We start from the raw sequence: 21042 nt of genomic DNA, 5'->3' as shown, positions 1-21042 counted from the left end.
AAAACTGCTAGATTTATCATCCCAAAGAAGTGGCCTGAGAAATTAGTTCAAAATAGGGTATTAATGATTTAGTTGAACACTTCTGAAAACTATCCGCATTTTAAATTTAAACTGTCAAATAATCACCAATTCAAATGAACACATAAATAAAATTGGACTAGAATGTTTTTTGTTATGAAATTTAAGGCAGGGAGACCTTCTCAGTAACCCCTGAGGATAATGTCGTACATGTAACGTAGGCTTGTTTGCCTTTTCCTTTTGGAAAAACTACCATTATGTGCAGAGACTCCTTACCCTGAGCAGACTTGGCACCTTGTTCCAAGTCCCAAATCCCAAGTCTTGTGGGGTTTTCTTTTTTTTACTGAGATTTCCTTCTTATAAATGTCAATCTGGCCCCTGACTTTTTAAAGTGTTGGCTTCTTATTTAGTGGTACAGTAGTTACAACCGATTGAGATAAAGCAGAGGTTGCTATCAGGGTTTCTTTAACAGATATTAATAACTTGAGAAACAAATTTCCATGAAATTTGTGCCAGCCCTCCCCTGACTGTGATGTACTTAAGACATTTATGGTAGGAATTTTAGGTAAGAAGGAATAAAAGCCAGAGAATGTATTTAAGAGAAGTTGTACCTTACAACACTCCGTAAATCATAAGAGCAGGGCAGACCATCTGTTCTCCCACCCATCTCCCCTACATACATACATAATGTCTCTGTCAAATAGTCATTAGTAAATCAACACTAGAATGATATTTTTTTTTAATGCGGTACCGGGGATGGAACCCAAGAGTATTCTATCTCCAAACTATACCCCCAGCTCTATTTTTTATTCTTTATTTTGAAACAGGATCTCACTGAGTTGCAAAGGACCTCACTAAGTAGCTGAGGCTGGCCTCGAACCGTGATCCTCCTGTCTCAGCCCCCAAATGCGGAGATTACATGCATGTGCCACCACACCCGGCTTAGAATGATATTTTGAAACAGCTATAGAGTGGATAATTTTATTTAAAAAAAATAATTTGGCCGGGCGTGGTGGCACACACTTGTAATCCCAGCATTATGGAAGTTGAGACAGGAGAATCGCGGTTCGCGGACAGCCTCAGCTACTTAGTGAGGCCCTCTGCAACTCAGTGAGACCCAGTTTCAAAATAAAGAATAAAAAAATAGGGCAGAGGGTGTAGCTCAGAGGTTGAATACCCCTGGGTTCCATTTCCAGACCCGCAAAAAAAAAGAAAGAAAGAAAAAAAAAATCTGTGTTTGATGTCTTCTGAGATGGCCTACAGGGTGCATTTGACTTTTGCTATGAAGCTGATTACATCTTTGTCATCTATTACAGAGTATACACACGGCCTCCTTTCCTGGTACTGACCGTCATGAATGCAGTGTGTATTCTTCTGCAAAAGAAACCTAACTGGGGAACAGCAAAGCTGCTTCTTTCAGAAACTGGTTTTCTAAAGAAACTGATTAATCTCGACAAGGACAGCATACCTGACAAGGTAAAAACTTGCCCCTAATTAATGCACAAACATATGGAGTCCAATAGAAGTGTCAGGGGAAACATGTTAATTCTGTGAAGAGTCCTTAGGAGTTCTCATGTTTGGGGAAGAGAAACTCACCTCAGGACCTTAGGATCCTTGGCTTCTGCGGTGAAAAGAATTTGAGCACATGCCAGTCAAGAGACAAAGACAAAGGTTTATTAAGGGAAAGTGGAGATACATGTTCACGGGAGAGCACAGTCCACCTAGAGAACGTGTGTATCCCTTGTTATCTTTGCAATCATCTTATCCCCTTGGCTATGGGGAACATGGCAGGAATGAGGTGATGGGAAGCCCAGTCTCCTTTCTTTGAATTTTTAGGTTCTCTGTGATTTCATTGGTAGGTGCTGGGCTTGACAAAAGGTGGGGATTTGGGGGGGATTTTTCCTTCCAGGAAGTTGAGGCATGAAGCCAGAGTGCAGCGCTTGACAACCCTGATACTTCCTCAGGAATTTGAGATGTTAAACTAGGCCATTATGATTAAAAAGTTTAGGCCAAGCTCTTTGAAGACCCAAGGAAAGAAAAGGCCAGATGGGCTATTATTATTAAAAGTGTATAGGTAAGGCCTATTGAAGACCTCTGTCTAAGAAAAGGACAGACAAGATCTGCTATTATAATTAAAAGTGTGGTCCATAAAAGACTTTTGTCTAAAAATGAGCAGGCTCTGTAAGGGGAATCTAAGGATTATTAAAGTTTCTAGATTTTAAGACTATAGTTTCCCTTTTCTTCCCAATTCATCTCATTTCCATCTAATATTTTATATCTTCTATTCTACCTCAGAATTATTAGAATTGGATTCTATATTAGAAGTAAAAATTCTTTAAATAAAGAAATGTTTAAAATCTATTAAGAGTAGAAGACAGTGGTAAGAGTAAAAAGCTCAGAGAGAGCCAGGTGTGGGGGCACACATTTGTAATCCCAGTACTTGGGAGACTGAGACAGGAGGATTGCAAGTTTGTGACAGTTTTAGCAAGTAGTGAGACTCTCATCAACCTAGTAATACCCTGCTTCAAAATAAAAATAATATAGGACAGTGAGTATAACTCAGAAGTAGAATTCCTCCAAGTTCAGTCTCCAGCACCACAAAAAAAAAAAAAAAAGCAGAGAGCAACCTGCATATCCAAACCTAACAGGCTTCCTGACAAGAAAAGGTAACATATTGCTGAAATTAGAAAACATGGAGCCTCTGGATCTCTTTAAACTAGAAAGATGAGCAGAGCAAGAAGACACAGAGGGTGGATTGTGGTACACTATGAACATACAGTGAATGGTGGTTAAGATTTTGTCAGACATTGTTCCCAGTGCTTTAAAAATATTAATTCATGTGGGAGGAGTGCAGGCAGATTAAGATACAGGAAAAAAATAAAGAAAATAGGGTAGCCTGGAAACTCTAGTTGTTATGCCAGTCCATTATCCGCCATTGACCACCAGGAGCCAATCCTATGCAAGAAGCATGAGGGCTGTTTATTCAGGCTGGAGCTTGGACTCTCCACGTGCACCAACGCAGGGAGGAGAGCGCGTGCCCCCCCACCCCAGAACAAAGCCTTTAGCCTTTAGAAAGGCCGCCCAGCGGGCGTGGTGGCGCATGCTTGTAATTCCCGCGTTTGGGAGGCAGAGACAGGAGGATCGAGCAAGTTCAAAGTCAGCTGCTCTGGCTTAAGAGACCCTGTTTCCAAATAAAAATATAAAATAGGTCTGGGAGTGTAGCCCGGAGGTAGAAGGGCTACCAGGAACCCCAGTACCACAAATAAATAAATAAATAAATAAATAAATAAATAAATAGGCCGCCCAACCCACCTTTGCATTGATTGGTTATTTTAAAACAAAAGTCTGCTATCGCCTCCCCCATTGGCTTAGCTTTCACGCCTTGGGAAGCTTATCTCAGGATGGGTGGGGGTCTCTTACTCCAGGCAGAATGACCCTCCCTGGGATACCTGTGAATTTCAGACCTAGATATATTTTTGGCACCGATTGGCTGTTGCTAGGGGAAGATCAGATTACCTCAGCAGCTTCTTTCCAGGAAATAGGTCAAAGGTTACAGGGGAACAGGAACTTAATTTTGGACAGAAACTTAGGCCTACTCTACTTAAAACTTTAACTGGAGCCTGTCATGGCATCTCTTGGTCTTTCATAGTGAAGGGTTTTGCTGGAGAAGATTTAATTCAGAAGGTGGAAATTTGCTGTCAGACTTCAAGGAAGACAAGTACCAGTACTAGAAAGACTGATACGGGAGGACCCCAGGTTCTAGACCAGCCTCAGCAACTTAGTGAGACCCTGTTTCAAAGTAAAAAAAAGGCCAAGAATGTTGGTGCACACCTCTAATTCCCAGTACTTGAGAGACTGAGACAGAAAGATTGCAGGTTCAGAACCAGGCTCAAAAACTTAGAAAGACTTTCAGAAACCTAGAAAAACCTTTTTTGAAAACAAAAAATAGCCGGGCGTGGTGGCGCACGCTTGTAATCCCCGCGCTTGGGAGGCGGAGACAGGAGGATCGCGCAGGTTCGAAGCCAGCCGCGCGCGCTAGCTTAGGAGACCCTGTTTCCAAATAAAAATGTAAAAATAGGTCTGGGAGTGTAGCCCGGAGATAGAAGGGCTTCCAGGAACCCCAGTACCACCAAAAATAAATAAATAAATAAATAAGCTGGGCGTGGTGGCACACACTTGTAATGCCAGTGTTTAGAAGACTGAGACAGGAGGATCACAAAGGTTCGAAGCCAGCTTCAGCTACTTAGTGAGACCTTGTTTCCAAATAAAGTATAAAATAGGTCTGGGAGTATAGCCCAGAGTTAGAAAGCCCCTGGGTTCCACCTTCAGTACAAAAAAAAAAATAAAAATAAAAATAAAAATAAAAATAAAAATAAAAAAGGCTGGGAGTAGACTACCCCTAAGATTGATCCCCAGTACTAAATGGATAAATAGGGCTGATGGTATAGCTCAATGGGTTCGATCCCCAGTACCAAAGAAAGAAAGAAAAAGGAAAAGAAAAAAAAGGTAGTCAAGTCTTAAAGTAAAATTTCATTCATTCTAATGTACATTGGGGAAAGTTTCACGTCAAAAATATTTCTTTTCCTGAAATACATATTTCGCTCTAGGTTTTCTTGAAGCTGAGAAGAATTTTAAGCTTGCCTGATTTCAACCCAAACAAGATCGCGCTTGTGTCTGTTGCTTGTTGCTCCATGTGCCAGTGGATTATAGCTCTGAATAACTACCATGAAGTTCAGAAGGTATGCCTTCCCTCCTAAATCATGATCATTTGAAAATGACACATCAAAGTCCCAGAAATAATTTTTACTTAACAATGCCCAAACAAACTTCTGTGGAAAGAATACAAAATGGAAAATACTTTACTCAAGTATGTTACGCTAATTCACACAGATGGCAAGTGCTCCCATTAAATTTTTCTTTTACAACTATGCTGTTGCTTTATTTGATCATAATTAAACTACTTTATATTCTTATATGCATGCACAGGATTCCAGAAAAGTTATTTCAATGATTGACACCTATAAATTTCTTTAAAACAGAAGTGATATTTTTAACAGTAACTTTTATAACACTTAAATTTTATGACATTCTTTCTAAGATGGTGGGCCCTAAACAAATCCAAGTAGCTGAAGCTCAAAATGTCCTTAGAATCGCTCGACAAAGGTTGGCTGAAAAACAAAGAGGTTTACAGCTGGTAAGATTTTTTTTTTACTTATTAAATTCTCAGTACCTTTATGGATGATACAAAAATACCAGAAACAGTCTTATCTCAGAGGACTGAGGGTAGAGCTTAGTGGTAGAATGCTTGACTAGTATGCATATAGGAGCTGGACCCCATCCCCAGCACCACCAAAAAAAAGAATATCAGTATCTCAGTACAGCAGCATTTTAGTTAAAGATAAAATGGAGATAATAGTAATAATATAGTGAAGAAGATATTGTGATGATTAAGTAAATAACATATATGCCATACATAAAACTTTTATTCCCTGCTACAAAATAAAACCTTTAATAATGTTAATTTTTATTGTTTCAATGATTTTTTTTGAAATAGGGTTTCATTAAATTACAGAGGGCCTCACAAAGTTTCTGAGACTGTTCTTGAACCTGCAATCCTCCTGTCTCAGCCTCCCAAGTATTGGAATTACAAGTGTGTGCCACCACTTAAAAAAAATCATTAGCTTTTCTACACACCAGCCATGAATTCGCTGTAAAAGAAATCCATAAAACAATTTCATTAACAAAAGCCTCAAAAAAAATACTTAAGACTAAATCCAACCAAGAAGGTAAAAGACTTCTACAATGAAAATTATAGAACACTGAAGAAAGAAATTAAAGAACTTAGAAGATGTAGAGAACTCACTTGTTCTTGGATAAGCAGAATAAATAGCATCAAAATGTCCATGCCATCAATCTGAATTCTTAGAAATATTTACTTGACCTATTTATATCACTTACTCTTTTACTAAAAGGAATGGTTGAAGGAATTGGTAAAGGAATGATTATATCATAAATGTCTGGCTTTAAGTGAAAAGAAAATATCATTAGGACTAGAACTGAAATCAATCCCCATTACCCAGCTCTCTATTACTTAGCTTAGTTGGTGAAGTAATATACTTCAGAGATGGCAAACTATCAGGCAAATTAAATCCATTAACATCTTTTGATTAATATATTCTCCCAAGCACACATATAAGTTTTGATATAATTATCAGCATTTAAAAATTTGTGGATTTCATTTAAACTCTGAATCTCCATCTTCCCTTGAAAACTCAGAAAATCAGACAACTCAGCCCAGAATTTTTACTTGGCAATAATCAGTGCCCAATCCACTTCAAGCATTTATCTTATTTGCCTGACCAAAAAACATTTCTTGAGGATAAATTGGGACAGAATCTACTTTATATTACTATATCACTTATTGCTAATATTTTTATCATAGTTAATGACCCATATAGTTTTATTTTGATGGTGCTAAGAGCAGCCAATGTTTACTGAATACTTATGTTCCAAACACTATGCTAGTTTGATAATTTTTTTCTGTTGAGCTATTCATTTTTATTTTTATTTTTTGGGTGGTACTGGGGATGGATCCCTTCTACCTCCGGGCTGCACTCCCAAACCTATTTTATATTTCATTTGGAAACAGGGTCTCTTAAACCAGCAAGGCTGGCTTCGAACCTGCGCGATCCTCCTCTCTCCACCTCCCAAGCGCAGGGATTACAAGCGTGCACCACCACACCCGGCTTCATTTTTATTTTGAAACAGGGTTTCTCACCAAGTTATGGAGGGCCTTGCTGTGTTGCTGAGGCTGGCCTTGAACCTGCTGTCCACCTGTCTCCCTAATATAAAAATTATTTCTAGCCAAGCATGGTAGTGCATGCCTATAATCCCAGTACTTGGGAGGCTGAAACCAAGGATCTCAGGTTTAAGGAAAGCCTTAGTAATGTAGCAAGACTCTCAGCAACCTAGTAAGACCCTGTTTCAAAACAAAAATATGAAAAAAAAAAGAACTCAGGCATAGGTTGGAGGTAAGAATGCCCTAAGGTTCAATCTCCAAGTAGCACAAAATTTAATTTTTAATTCTGAAAACTCTAGGGAACTTTGGAGAAAAGAAATAGTTCTAGAACTTATTAAATCACATGTGCATTTACCAACACATTATCTTTAGGGAATGCAATACATACTGTATATTAGACATTGCAAGTGTTTAATTTAATTGATAGTTCCTGTACCTCAATCGTTAAATAACTGACCATGAGTAACAAGTGACAAATTTTCTCAGTGGAATCAAAACAAGAGAAAATGAGCAAGCAAACAAGTAAAAATCAATTACAAAAGCACAAACAACTGAAAATTACTATGGATAAACCAAGAATAATCTTAAATCATTACAGTAAGCATACCAAAAGTAACTCATACATATATTTTTATAAAGTTTGGGCATTTATTTTCACCATTGTAACTTCTTAAAAGTAGGAGAAATTGCCGGGCGTGGTGGCACACACTTGTAATCCCTGTGCTTGGGAGGCTGAGACAGGAGGATCACGCAGGTTGAAAGCCAGCCTCAGCTACTTAGTGAGGCTCTCAGCAACTTAGCGAGACCTTGTTTCCAAATAAAACATAAAAATAGGTCTGGGAGTGTACCCAGGAGGTAGAAGGCCCCTGAGTTCCATCCCCAGTACCATCAAAAAAAAAAAAAAGTAGGAGAAATTACTAGGAGAATTAAACACTATCTGTACAATTAAGTTCAATCTTCATGCTAAACCCTGTGTGTTAGTCAGCTTCCCTTACTATAACAAAATACCTTAGATAACTAACTTACTAAGGAGAAAGGTTTATTTTCATTCACTGTTTCAGAGGTGTCAGACCCTGGCTGCTTGGCCCTATTGCCTTGGATATGTGGTAGCACTGTACATTATGGCAGGAATACATGGCAGAAGAGGCCTGTTCACCTCATGGCAGGCAGGGCAAAAACAAAAAGGAAGGGGCTAGAGTCCCAGTATCCCTTTCAAGGGCAGGCCTCCAATGGCCTAAGTGCCTCCCACTAGACCACCTCTTAATGGTTCTATCACCTCCCAATAGTGCCTCCCTGCGGATTGAGCCTTCTAATCATAGGCCTTTGGGGGACATTTCAGATACAAACTGTATCATTGTGTCTTCAAAGATTCTGAGAAGACATAAAGTCATCCAAAAATGCAAATAACAAATATAAAAGTTATTGAGACTATAAGATCACAACTAGAGGCAATTTATGATTACTACTCAAATAGCTGTTATCAACAATACATCAGTATGGATTTGACAAGGCTAGAAGTAGGTCAGAATTTTAAAGGATGTCTAATATTTATATCTTTATATCCTTTTGAGGGAAGAGCCCAGTCATAAAGGAAGGATGTGAGCTGAATCCCAGAGACAAATCCTAAGGGGTACTTGGGATAAATGGAATGAACCATTTGATTCAAGAGATATAATTGGGAAGAAGTGATAAAGGAGATGAAATTGGGATGGAAGGTTGGGGTCTGATTGTGGAAACTTATTGGCAGGGCCAAAACTTGGGGCTATATTCTTAGTCAGTTATGTACATAAGAATTCACCAAATTATCTTAGATCATTAGTGATCTAAGAAAATTATTTTATCAGCTGGTCATGAAAATATTTTCTATAAATACCCTAGAGATAGTTTAGGAGTGACTTCATCCTACCATCCTAATTTCTAAAATGCATTCATTCCTCTAGTCTGCTCAGTATATTTGGAGTGAAAACTGTTCAACCATTTTCTTTGAGAAAGAACTTAGATATAATAAGTAACTTACTTTGTGAAAAAAAATCAGTCTGAAAATAAAGAACCCTCAAATGCGAGGGCTCCAAGAAAGGCTATTAAGGAAGGGAAGTGATATTTTAAAATACAGACTTCAATATCAAAGGGATCACTTCTAGAGTGTACATTTTCACTGGTATATAATCCATCTAAGTAGACTTTCCAGGATGTGAAAATTCATACTGTATTTGTATGTGACAGATAAACTCTTAAAGTAAAAGATTATTTAATCAACATCAAATCAATTGTCTTTCAGATTGAAGAACATCTGCTGTTTTTACAGGCATCATATAAAGATATTGTTGCTGAAAAACAACTATTAGCAAACCGAAGAAAACTGGCCACCAAACGCTTGCAGTGCGCATCTGTCCTGCTGACGGTCCTGGGAGATGAGAAGGCATGACCCCTTGGCCTTATGTCATTAATTTCTTCTGGGCTCAACAAACCCCAAATTTTATCTCAGTGATGTCTATATCATATATCTCCTAAAACAATCTTGCTATCCAGTTTCTTATTCAAATCAATATAAACCTTCATTTAGATAAAATAAGGCAATCATATTGAAGTAGTCTTAAAGTAGAAGTAAACAGATTACCAAGATCTGAGGTTACTTCCTCTTGTTTGTAAAACATGAGCACACCAGGCGTGGTGGCGCACGCTTGTAATCCCCGCGCTTGGGAGGCAGAGACAGGAGGATCGCGCTGGTTCAAAGCCAGCCTCGCTGGCTTAAGAGACCCTGTTTCCAAATAAAAATATAAAAAATATAGGTCTGGGAGTGTAGCCCGGAGGTAGAAGGGTTTCCAGGAACCCCAGTACCACCAAAAAAAAAAAAAAAAAAAAAAAAAAAGAGCACATTTTTAAGCCAGGCGTGGAGGGGCATGCCTGTAAGCTCAGTACTTGGGAGGCTGAGACAAGAGGATCACAGTTTTGAGGACAGCCTCAGCAAGTAATGAGACTCATCAACCTAGTGAGACCTTGTTTATTTGGAGACCTCTTATTTGGAGACCTTGTTTCCAAATAAGAAGTAAAATCGGGCTGAGGGTTTAACTCTAAGATAGAATGCCTCTGGGTACCATCCCCAATATCACACACTTTTGTGTGTGATAATTTTTTTTTTTATAATTAGCACATTTTTGTCTGATGAGGACCAAAGTATATCAGGAGTTTTCCTTAACTGGCACTGGACCAGCCCAGGTTGAAGGTATAAAATATGGATAGGGCCACAAGGGAAGTATTGTCCATTAGGATGGAAAAAAATATTTATTTTGTTCTGTCAATCTTTTATTCTCTCTCCCTCCCTCTCCCTCCATAGTCCCTCTTCTTTTTCTCTCTCTCTCTCCAGCTACAACCTTCAGAGCTTTGTGACCATGAGCCAGCTTCTTCAGCTGCTTTCCTTAACTTCAAGTTCATTAGAAAGTCAACAGCATTCACCTAACAGGATATTGAAGGTTCAAATGAGATTTTCAAAGTAAAGTATCTGCCAGATGAGTGAAGATTCAGTAAATATTGGTTATTATTACTATTGAACACTATTAATAATATTATGTCTATTTTTAATGTTGTCCTGCTTTATTGTTTAAAGGGTCAAAAATTTATATATAATAACATATATAATATATATTCATTATTTTCTAAAGATTATACACACACACACACACACACACACACACAAATATCATAGCAAACATGACACTGTTGGCAAACCAAAGACAGGACGACAAACTAGTATTCCTTTCCAGAAACAATATTTATTTATTTATTTATTTATTTATTTATTTATTTATTTATTTTTGGTGGTCCTGGGGGTGGGATCCAGGGGCTTTCTACCTCCGGGCTATACTCCTAGACTATTTTATATTTTATTTGGAAACAGGGTCTCACTAAGTTGCTGAGAGCCTCACTAAGTAGCCGAGGATAGCTTCAAACCTGTGCGATCCTTCTGTCTCAGCCTCCCAAGCGCGGGGATTAGCAAGCATGCGCTACCATTCCCGACTCCGGAAACAATCTTTTGGGTTTTGGTTGTTGTTGTTGTTGTTGTTGTTGTTGTTGTTGTTGTTGTTGTTGTTGTTTTGAGGTACTGGGGATGGAACACAGGGGCATTCTACCTCCGAGCAACACCCCGTTTTTTATTCTTTACTTTGAAGCAGGGTTTCACTGAGTTGCAAAGAGCATCACAAAGTAGCTGAGGCTGTCCTCGAACTGTGATCCTCCTGTGTAAGCCTCCCAAATGCTGGGATTACAAGCATGTACTACCACACCCAGCTAACAATCTTTTTTTTTTTTTTTTTTTTTTTTATTTATTTATTTATTTATTTATTTTGCAGTACTGGAGATTGAACCCAGGACTATTCTACCTCTGAGCTACACCCACAGCCCTACGTTTTTTGTTTTGTTTTGTTTTGTTTTTGGTGGTGCTGGAGATTGAATCCAGGGGTATTCTACACCCTGGCTTGATTTATTATTCTCTATTTTGTTGTGTTTTTAAAATGAATTTTTATTGGTGCATTGTAGTCATACATTTCAATGGGATAGAAAACTATTGGAGATATACATGCACATATCACCCAATCAGCCCCTAGACAATCTCTAACCCCTTCCCTCCTCCTCCCTCCTACCCATGCTTGGCTTCCTGATTGACTTTGATATGTTTAAGTACATCATGTGCTTTAAAGAGTTTCCCTTATCCTCCCTCTTGTCCCTTCAGATATTTCACCTTCATTTTTCCTCTATAGGGTCCCTTCTTCATCTAGAGTTCCTCCAGTTGCCCATTTCGCCCTAATATTTTGCACATTAAGAAAAGCATCTGATTTCTTTTTTGTGTGTGTGACATTTCACTGTAAATGCCATAATTTTGTTCTCCCTTATGGCTGGGCAAAATTCCATTGTGTACATATCCCATAGTTTTGAAATCCACTCATTCGTTGAAGGACATCTTGGCTGGTAACAATCATTTTTAAATGCTATCATTTATTAACTTTTATGCAACTATATCTTGTGAACTACAAGAGGAATATCAATGATAAATCCAAGTTTGAGACCAATAATGTTTAAAATGTCTCATAATAGTATGTTTTATATCAACTTGTTTTTATTTAACACAGATTCGATGGCAAGAAACAATCGATCAAATAGACACCAAGCTGGAAGGAATCTTGGGTGACCTCCTGCTTTCAGCAGCATGCATTGTCTATGGTGGAGTTTTAACACCAGAATTTCGCGAGTTGATTGTGAAAAAATGGGAGAAATCTTGCATTGAAAACAACATTTCTTTGTCTTCCAACTTCTCTTTGATTGAAGTGATGGCACATAAAAATGAGGTAATAACCTATTTCTATTATTCAAGTAAGTGGCTATTAATGATGATTGCATTTGAGGGTATATGTATAGTTTTTTTACTTGAATATTTTCCCGAAAAGTTTTTTAACTTATTTTTTTTTTCTGGTGATACTGGAGTTCCTGGAAACCCTTCTACCTCCGGGCTACATTCCCAGACCAATTTTTATACTTTTTATTTGGAAACAGGGTCTCTTAAGCCAGCGCACGTGGCTGGCTTCGAACCTGCACAATCCTCCTGTCTCTGCCTCCTAAACGCGGGGATTACAAGCATATGCCACCACGCCCGGCCCAAAAATATTTTGATAAGTAAAAAGTATTGGAGCTGGGTGTGATGGTTGGTGCACAGCAGGAGGATCATAGGTTCAAGACCAGCTTCGACAACTTAGAGAGACTCTCCACAACTTAGTGAGACCCTGTTTCAAAATAAAAAAAATAAAATAGGGCTGGAGTCATAGCTCAGAAGTAGAATGTCCTTAGGTTCAATCTGCAGTACCACACAGGAAAAAAAATTTATATATATAATATGTATATATTATATATATAATATATATAGTTGATTCATGTCCATAGAGCCAAGTATATACTAAGAAGCAGTGAAACATAGGCATTATTCCAAATTTTTAGCTCTAATTATTTTTAACTTATAGTTCTAATGCCTCAATATAGTTTTATCTCTCCTGGTTCTCATCCTATGAATAAAATTCACAAAATATTCTTATTTCCCTGTCTAATGAATATGTCAAATTTCTTTTAATTAATAAAATAAAAACTTCCTTTATTCATAAAATTAGTGAACTTAGCCATAGCCAAAATAAATACCTATACTTATCATCTATTTAGGTAAATCTTATGTGATGTTTAGAAGATGTAAAAATACACCTACCTTTTTTAATCCTCAGAAAGTAATTTTAGATTGGCTTCCTCATTGATAACTCTATTAAAATGAACTAACCAGCCTATAAACTCTCAAAAGCAAATATTGACTTCTCCTTTCTAAAATGCTTATGACAATTTAAGTCCAAACATATCAATAACTATATTAGATGTAAATAGAAGAAATGCTTCAATTGAACATCTAAAATTATAAGGCTCTACAGTAGTATAAACCAAAGCACAAAACAGAAATCATGTATTGTTGGCCGGGCGTGGTGGCGCACGCTTGTAATCCCCGCTCTTGGGAGGCAGAGACAGGAGGATCGCGCAGGTTCAAAGCCAGCCGCACTGGCTTATGAGACCCTGTTTCCAAAAATAAAAAAAAATTAAAAATAGGTCTGGGAGTGTAGCCCGGAGATAGAAGGGCTTCCAGGAACCCCAGTACCACCAAAAAAAAAAAAAGAAAGAAAGAAAGAAAGAAAGAAAGAAAGAAAGAAAGAAAGAAAGAAAGAAAGAAAGAAAAGAAATCATGTATTGTTTAGAAAAGACATATTTATAGCATAAAGTTTGAGAATAAAAATGGGAGAATTTACCATGGATTACAAAAAAAATAAATTTTAAGGCAAAAAAGAATTACTATAACTAAATAAGCACACTTTACAGAAGGAATTGGTTAATATGTTAGTGATTCTAAATTTATACCTGATAACATGATCTCAAATATTCAGCAAATATTTAAAAACCTACAGAGAAAAGTAGAGAGATCTACAATTATAGTGAAATATGTTAATACCTTTGTTTCTATAACTCAGAACAAACACACAAAAATCAGTAAGAATAGGGATTTGGATAATGTGACCAACAAATGGACTTAGAGGCCATCTACAGAGCATGGGAGCTGATGTCCATAGCTTATGCATCCCATCCAGGCACAAGTAGAACGTTGCCAGAACTGAATGTATATATAATGAGCCATAAGTCAAATCTTAACAAATGTTCAGGCACTGAAATTATATAGAGTATGTTATCTGATCAAAATGCAATTAAACCAGAAGTCAGCAATTGAAAGACACTTTGAAAACCCTCATGATTTTGGAAATTAGAAAATATATTCCTAATCTAACCACAGGTCAAAAAAAAGAAATAAGAATTTTTTTAAAACGATGACTTGGTGAAAGTTTTACCTTCAAGATTGTGTATGTGGCTTGGTGTGGTGACACATGCTTGTAATGGGGTACTTGGGAGGCTGAGACAGGAGGATCGCAGGTTTTAAACCAGGCTCAGCAGCGTAGTAAGGCTCTCAGCAACTTAGTGAGACCCTGTTTCCAAATAAAATATAAAAAGCAGGTCTGGGGGTGTGTCCCAGAGGTAGAAGACACGTGGGTACCATCTCCAGTACCAAAACAACAACAACAACAACAATAATAATAATATTGTGTATGTAACAAAGGGATATCTACTGTCACCACCTGAATTTAACATTTTACTACAAATCCTAGACAATGTAGTAAGGGAAGGAGAAAAAACACAGTAGGGTTGTAAAAGAAAACATAAAGCCGGGCGTGGTGGCGCACGCTTATAATCCCCGCGCTTGGGAGGCAGAGACAGGAGGATCGCGCAGGTTCAAAGCCAGCCGCGCTGGCTTAGGAGACCCTGTTTCCAAATAAAAATGTAAAAATAGGTCTGGGAGTGTAGCCCGGAAGTAGAAGGGCTTCCAGGAACCCCAGTACCACCAAAAATAAATAAATAAATAAATAAATAAATAAATAAATAAATAAATAAAATGCAGTTGTTTTCAGTTGGTATGTATTTGGAAAATCCAAGAAAATCTATAGACACATTATCAGAATTAATAAAAGTTAAGTGTCTGAACTTAAAAGTCAACATACAAAATCAAATTACACTTTTCACCAAGAGAGTGAAATGTTTTTAAATACCATTTATTGGAGAATCAAAATGAACCTATCAAAACATTTGCAAGACTTATAGAAAAAAAACTATAAAGTACTTAGATAATTTTAAGACACTTAAGTGAATAAAGTTATACCAAGTTCATGAATTAAAAGTTGCCTTTTCTTTCACATTGATCTATAGTTCCTGTAGGGGAGTGGTGTATGCCTGTGTGTGATCTCAAAAGTTGATGATAGAAGCTATAAGAAAAGTCAAAGAACCAAAATGTCTAAAATAATGATGAGAGCTATTATCAAAATATCAATATCAAAATTTACTGGAAGCTGCACAGTTAGGACATTAGTGGTATTGTTTATGTATGTGTATACCAATGCAAGGATAAACAACAGTACCATTGGAGACCAAAAACAGGCCCAACCAGGCGTGGTGGCGCACGCTTGTAATCCCAGCATTCAGGAGGCTGAGACAGAAGGATCGCAGTTCACAGACAGCCTCAGCTACTTAGTGAGGCCCTCTGCAACTTAGTGAGACCCTGTTTCAAAATAAAGAATAAAAAATAGGGCAGAGGGTGTAGCTCGGAGGTAGATTGCCCCTGGGTTCTATCCACAGACCCACGTACACAAAGACGTTTGACTTTTGACAAAGTGCAGTGGGAAATGGATAGTCTCTCCCATAAATGGAGCTGAGTAGTTGAATATTATTTTTTTTCTATAGTACTGGGATGGAACCCAGGGACTTTTCTACCTCCAGGCTATACTCCCAGAACTTTTTTTTTTTAATACTTTATTTGGAAACAGGGTCTCATTAAGTTGCTGAGAGCCTCATTAAGTAGCTGAGGCTGGCTTCGAACCTGTGCAATCCTCCTGTCTCAGCCTCCCAAGCGCTGAGATTACAAGCATATGCTTGTAATATTCATTTTTAAAAGGAAACTTTTAAACTTTTTTTCATACCACATACACAAATTGAATTGCATTCGAATTCAATTGTATTCATGTAAAACACAATAAAGTACAATTTAGGAGAATATGTATATAATCTAGGTTAAGGGGGGAAAAAATCCTTTAAAACTAACCATAAGCTGGGTGTGGTGTTCATAAATTGGAGTACTCCACAGCAGTGAGGATGAATAAACATAAATACACAACAACATGGATGGACACACACACACACACACACACACACACACACAGATGTAAGGTTTTATTCACCTAAAGTTTAAAACTTGAGCACATTGTAGCAAAACATAGGTAGAAAATATGACAAAGAAAAGCATAATGTCAGGAAAATAATTCATTTTTTAAAATAGAATCTCTACTATGGTTTTGGACTCAGGGCTTTTATTTTTCTCACCACACTAACCTTGACTCCTGACTTCCTTGCCTGTATCCAAACACAGTCCACACTCCACCAAGAGGAACCCTTGCCCTCTCAGGTGTCTTCATCATCTTTCATATTATGTAGAATCCAATAGCATGCAATTCTTCATAGGCTTAAAACAGTACGAAAACAAAACCTTTACCTTGATTCCAAAACTAAAAAGTATCATTGGCTTCTCCTAGGGAAGCCCCTGCTTTCTTTGGCTGGAAAGTTCCCTGATGTCTTGCTTCTTCTCTTACCTCTATGGGCTTTCTGGGCCTATTTTCCCCAATTGTAACATTGAAATTGAGCTGGGGAAGTGTGAAGGAGGCAAACACCAACCAGGTTATTAAAAGCAGCTTTAGTCAGCCTAATCAACTGGTGCCTTTGGGTGGGTGTGCCGGTCGTGGGGGAAGGGACAGATGAGCCACGCGGTCAGCAGAGTTGGCCAATAGTCCTGGTCGGCAGAGTCACATGGTGGAACAGAAGTACAAATGTTTAAAGCAGGAGGCGGGTGTTAGGGGAGGGTAGCAGTGTGGGAATGCCGATTCTCTCACAACATCGGGAGTCTCACGATGTCTGGAGTCTGTCCCATAATGTTTGGAGTCTCACGACATCTCTGGCTTCTAGGGTTCCACCTCCTGTCCCCACCTCCTGTCCTTCCCCCATGGGACCCCGACCTATCATCCCAGCCTTTTAGTAATATTGGGGGACAACTAAGTCCATAGTGACTTCCTGCTGACAGGGGGCGTTGTAGGGGCCCCTTGGCTGGGAATGCTGAGTCCTTTGGAAGTAGGCAGGTGGGAGTCTGGCTGCAGCAGGAGTCAGAGCTGACCCTGGGCAGCTTGGTAATGAGCATTCGAATAAACTTTAACAGACAAGGAGCTATTAAAAGAAAAGGCAAGCTGGGCGTGGTGACACACGCCCAGCTTGTAATCCCTGTGCTTGGGAGGCGGAGACAGGAGGATCGCACAGGTTCAAAGCCAGTCTCAGCTGGTTTAAGAGACCCTGTTTCCAAATAAAATATAAAATAGGTCTGGGAGTGTAGCCCTAAAGTAGAAGGCCCCTGGGTTCCATCCCCAGTACCACCTAAAAAAAAAAAAGAAAGAAAGAAAGAAAAGAAAAGGCAAATCATGGGAAAGGAAGGAACCCATCAGCTACTGGCCCTTGCCCAGAAGGGAAGGAGCCTAGCAGCTACTGGCCCTTGGAGCCCTTCCAAATATGATGTAGATTGTCAATATTGTGTTTTTAAATTCTTGCTTAACCTGGTCAGAGTTTAGACATCTTTCTCCGTTAGACGAGGTTTACTAATAGCAGCATTTTTCCTGAAAGAGACACACGCCACTCTTTTCAGCAGTGAGTGGGTATGGGTCCGTCTGGTCAAATGGAAAACATTCTATTGGGTCAGGAGCATCCATAATGGATTTTAGAGAGTTTAATATGACTGTCTGGCATCTGGAGAGGGAAAGCACTGTACCATATAAACAAATGGACCTGCTAAAATAAAAGCATTAAAGAGAATTATGCCAAGAAACACAGAGCTTAGTGGGCCCAAACACAGCACAGGAGAATCTGTCATAAAGTTGCTGTAATGGAGCCCTTTTTAACCAAGTAAGGTGATGCCAGTTGGGGTCCCCCAGCAGTTTGGCTGCAGTAGGTGTGGTGAGGATCACTGTAAAAGGCCCAGTCCACTGTGGTTGGAGATGTTTTGGTTGGAGTGACGTGAGGAGGACTTGATCCCCTGGCTTAAGGGCCTGAAAAGATGGAAGGACAGAGTAGATAACCCAAAAGGAGATTGGTTTACCCACTACCTTGAGAGTTACCCTGGGCTCAGCAAGGAGGATTGAAGTTGAGGAGTCTGGGAGCTGTCAGTCTTAGGCCAGGCCAAGTAGGGCCAGCAGCAGGGCCTGGTCTAGAAGAGTGGCCCCCCGTGTTGAGGCACCTGGGGCTCACTGCTATTCCAATGGCATTGTTCCAGTGGCCCTCCTGGCCGCATGCCGGGCATTGTCTGATTGGTGGGTGTGACCTTGCCACACTTGAAGCAGGCTCTTGGAGGTAGTTGTCATTGCTATCCTCCACCCCTAGGTGGCGCTCCAGAGGGCTGAGCCTCCACTGCTGGACACAGGGCAGCTACCAGGGATCTGCCTTTTGGCAAAGCCATTTCAGGCTGTTACTCTCTGTAACTAAAAACTTTAAATGCCATGTTCACCAAAATCTCAGATAGGGGTCTGAGGACTGTCCTCAGCTAATTTTTTACAAATATCAGGGTTGATTGCCCAATGAAATAGGTTGCCAACACTACATATCCTGCCTCAGTAGATGGATCTAAGTGGGTATAGAGGGTAAACGCCTCCTGTGACCAATTAAGAAAAACAGCTGGGTTTTCATCTGGACCTTGGGTGATTTTTTTTTTTTAAGTTTAACCACTTTATGGAAAGCAGCCCACATACCACCAAGAAGGCATAGCATCATATGGTCTCTCATTTTTATTCCCTCACAACACCATTAGAGGCTGGCTGAAGATCCCAGTGGGGATCCTCAGAAGGAACCACAGCTGCTCCCGTAGGGAGCACTGGGCTGGTTAAATGAGCCTGGTCGGCCCACTCCCGGGCAGCCTTTACAATATGATGACGTTCATCTGGAGTTAAGGCAGAGGTTAAAATAACATGAAGATCCCATCATGTAAGATCTTATGCTTGCACAATGTATTGGAATTCTTTAATAAAACTGGATGGATTGGCAAAAAAAGAACCCAGTTTTCTTTCAGTTTGAGCAAGGTCAGGGAGGGAGAAAGGGACATGGATGTGGACTACACCTTCTGCACCAGCCACCTCATGGAGCGGGGCCAAGAGAGAAGGGGGAACGGTAACCTATGGGGTACAGTAACCTAGGGGGGAAGGCAAGGAGGAGGTAAGGGTTGTTCTCTAAGGGAGGATGGCAGGGGGGAAAGGAGTGGGTTAGAGTGGGAGGCTGTCCTGGGATAGGATGGTGGCCAGGGTGATGAGAGATCCTGTGAATCAGGGTGTTCAGAGAGCAGCACCTGCAACCCAGCCAGTTTAGACGCTGGCAACCATGTGTCATCACAAAATGGCAACTGTGCCAGTGACTCAGCAAAACTGCAGGCTGGTGTGGGCCAAGATGGCAACTGCAAGTTAGCCTGTGACTCGGCAAGACCACCAGATGGCGTCTGTATGCTGCCATGCAGCAACCAAGATGGTGATTGCAGCTGGCGGGAATCCCTAGCCAGCATGACTTGGGTGGTAGAGCAGGGGGGAGGTGGGAAGGGAAAAGCAGGAATGCATGCAAAAGAAAGTCTGTACACAAAGGACTTCCAACCATTTACCGGACCACTTACAAAAGTTGCTGAGATCAGTCAAGATAATGAAATCTAGACTGTAACTCACAGACCACCGCAACCCATTATCCAACTTGTACAATAAAAGGTTAATCGTCCAGGACATAATTCTTCCGCTAAACCAAAATTTGGAGATTAATGAGAAGACAACCCAGAGGGGACTGGGAATCAATTTGGAGGTTTGGCTTCCCATAATTGGTCCACGGGCAAGAACGAATAACAGGAAATAGGCGTCCCTGATTATCCTGATCAATGTCCGGGAACTGGGGGGGTCCTCGACCCGAAGAGGCCAGTCATCACTAGGGTCTAACGGGCAAGTGGTTTCAGTGGACCGGAGGTCCCAGTGGACTAGAGGACAATGGGTCACCAAGCGCTTGTATTTTAAGTCCCAGTGGACCGGCAGAAAGGACAGACCCAAGTCTGGAGAGGTAAGAAGCTAGAGCCTGCTAACCAAGGGAAGGGGAGGAAGCTTATCCAGTGCTGGAGTGCAGAGCGGATCGGAGGCAGTGGCTGGAGTACGGAGCCCTGGAGCATGGAGCTGGCACGTTGCAGCGGCGGGTGGAGGCACCAGCAGGGGGTGTCACTGGTGACAGTGGGCGGAGGTGCCAGTGGCAGGCAACGCTAGCAGCTGCAGCGGGCTGGTAGAGGCACTGGTGGCAGCAGTAGGGCACACGCTACCCAGCAAGACCGGTGCAGATTGAAGAGTCTTCTCAAAAAAGAGAAAAAAAAAAGGGGAAAAAATATAAAAATCCTCCTGGGTTTCATGCACCTAATGTAGTTTTGAAATTGAGCTGGGGAGTCACAAAAGAGGCAAACACCAACCAGGTTATTAAAAGCAGCTTTAATCAGCCTAATAAACTGCCACCTTCTGGCGGGTCTGGCAGCTGTGGGGGAGGGACTGATGAGCCACACAGTCAGCAGAGTCAGCCAGTAGTCCCTGTTGGTCAGCAGTCATGCAGTAGAGCGGAAGTACCATTGTTTAAAGTGGGGGTGGGGGGTTCAGGGGGAGGCTAGCAGTGTGGGAATGCCAATTCTCTCGCAACATCTGGAGTCTCAGAATGCCTGGAGTCTGTCTCACGATGTTTGGAGTCTCATGGCATCTCTGCTCTGGCTTCCGGGTTCCACCTCCTGTCCCCTCTGCAGGCTCCTGTGGAGGAAGGGAGGGACCAGACCTATCACCAATATACTGGTACTGTCAGTAATAGGAGTGACAAGAAAAGAGAGGCCATACAAGAGGTGAGGATGCAGTCAGCTCCTGAGTCTAACCCTAGCATGGCCTCTGTTTTGACAGCTTGGCCACAGGCAAGTACCTAACCGGTTAGCCTCAGTTGTTCCTTGAGAAATGAAGGTATCTGTAGATAATACATGCATA

At 40.3% G+C, this 21042-nt stretch overlaps 1 protein-coding gene across 1 annotated transcript in view; it reads left to right on the top strand.

Moving 5' to 3' along the window:
- Window positions 1–21042, top strand: part of DNAH14 (dynein axonemal heavy chain 14) — a gene marked incomplete at both ends in the record, with an annotated part of 395029 nt that overhangs the window by 313021 nt on the left and 60966 nt on the right. The window contains 5 exons of the mRNA XM_080698700.1: window positions 1335–1494; window positions 4626–4757; window positions 5117–5212; window positions 9096–9236; window positions 11941–12156. Of these exons, the coding sequence (XP_080554826.1) occupies window positions 1335–1494; window positions 4626–4757; window positions 5117–5212; window positions 9096–9236; window positions 11941–12156 (745 nt within the window). The remainder of the gene's footprint in view (window positions 1–1334; window positions 1495–4625; window positions 4758–5116; window positions 5213–9095; window positions 9237–11940; window positions 12157–21042) is intronic.

This window comes from Muscardinus avellanarius (assembly GCF_963383645.1).
Source record: "Muscardinus avellanarius genome assembly, chromosome: 7".
In the NCBI taxonomy this organism is placed as follows: domain Eukaryota; kingdom Metazoa; phylum Chordata; class Mammalia; order Rodentia; family Gliridae; genus Muscardinus; species Muscardinus avellanarius.
Note: the sequence above shows the minus strand (reverse complement) of the source record. Positions and strands in the feature narration are given on the sequence as shown.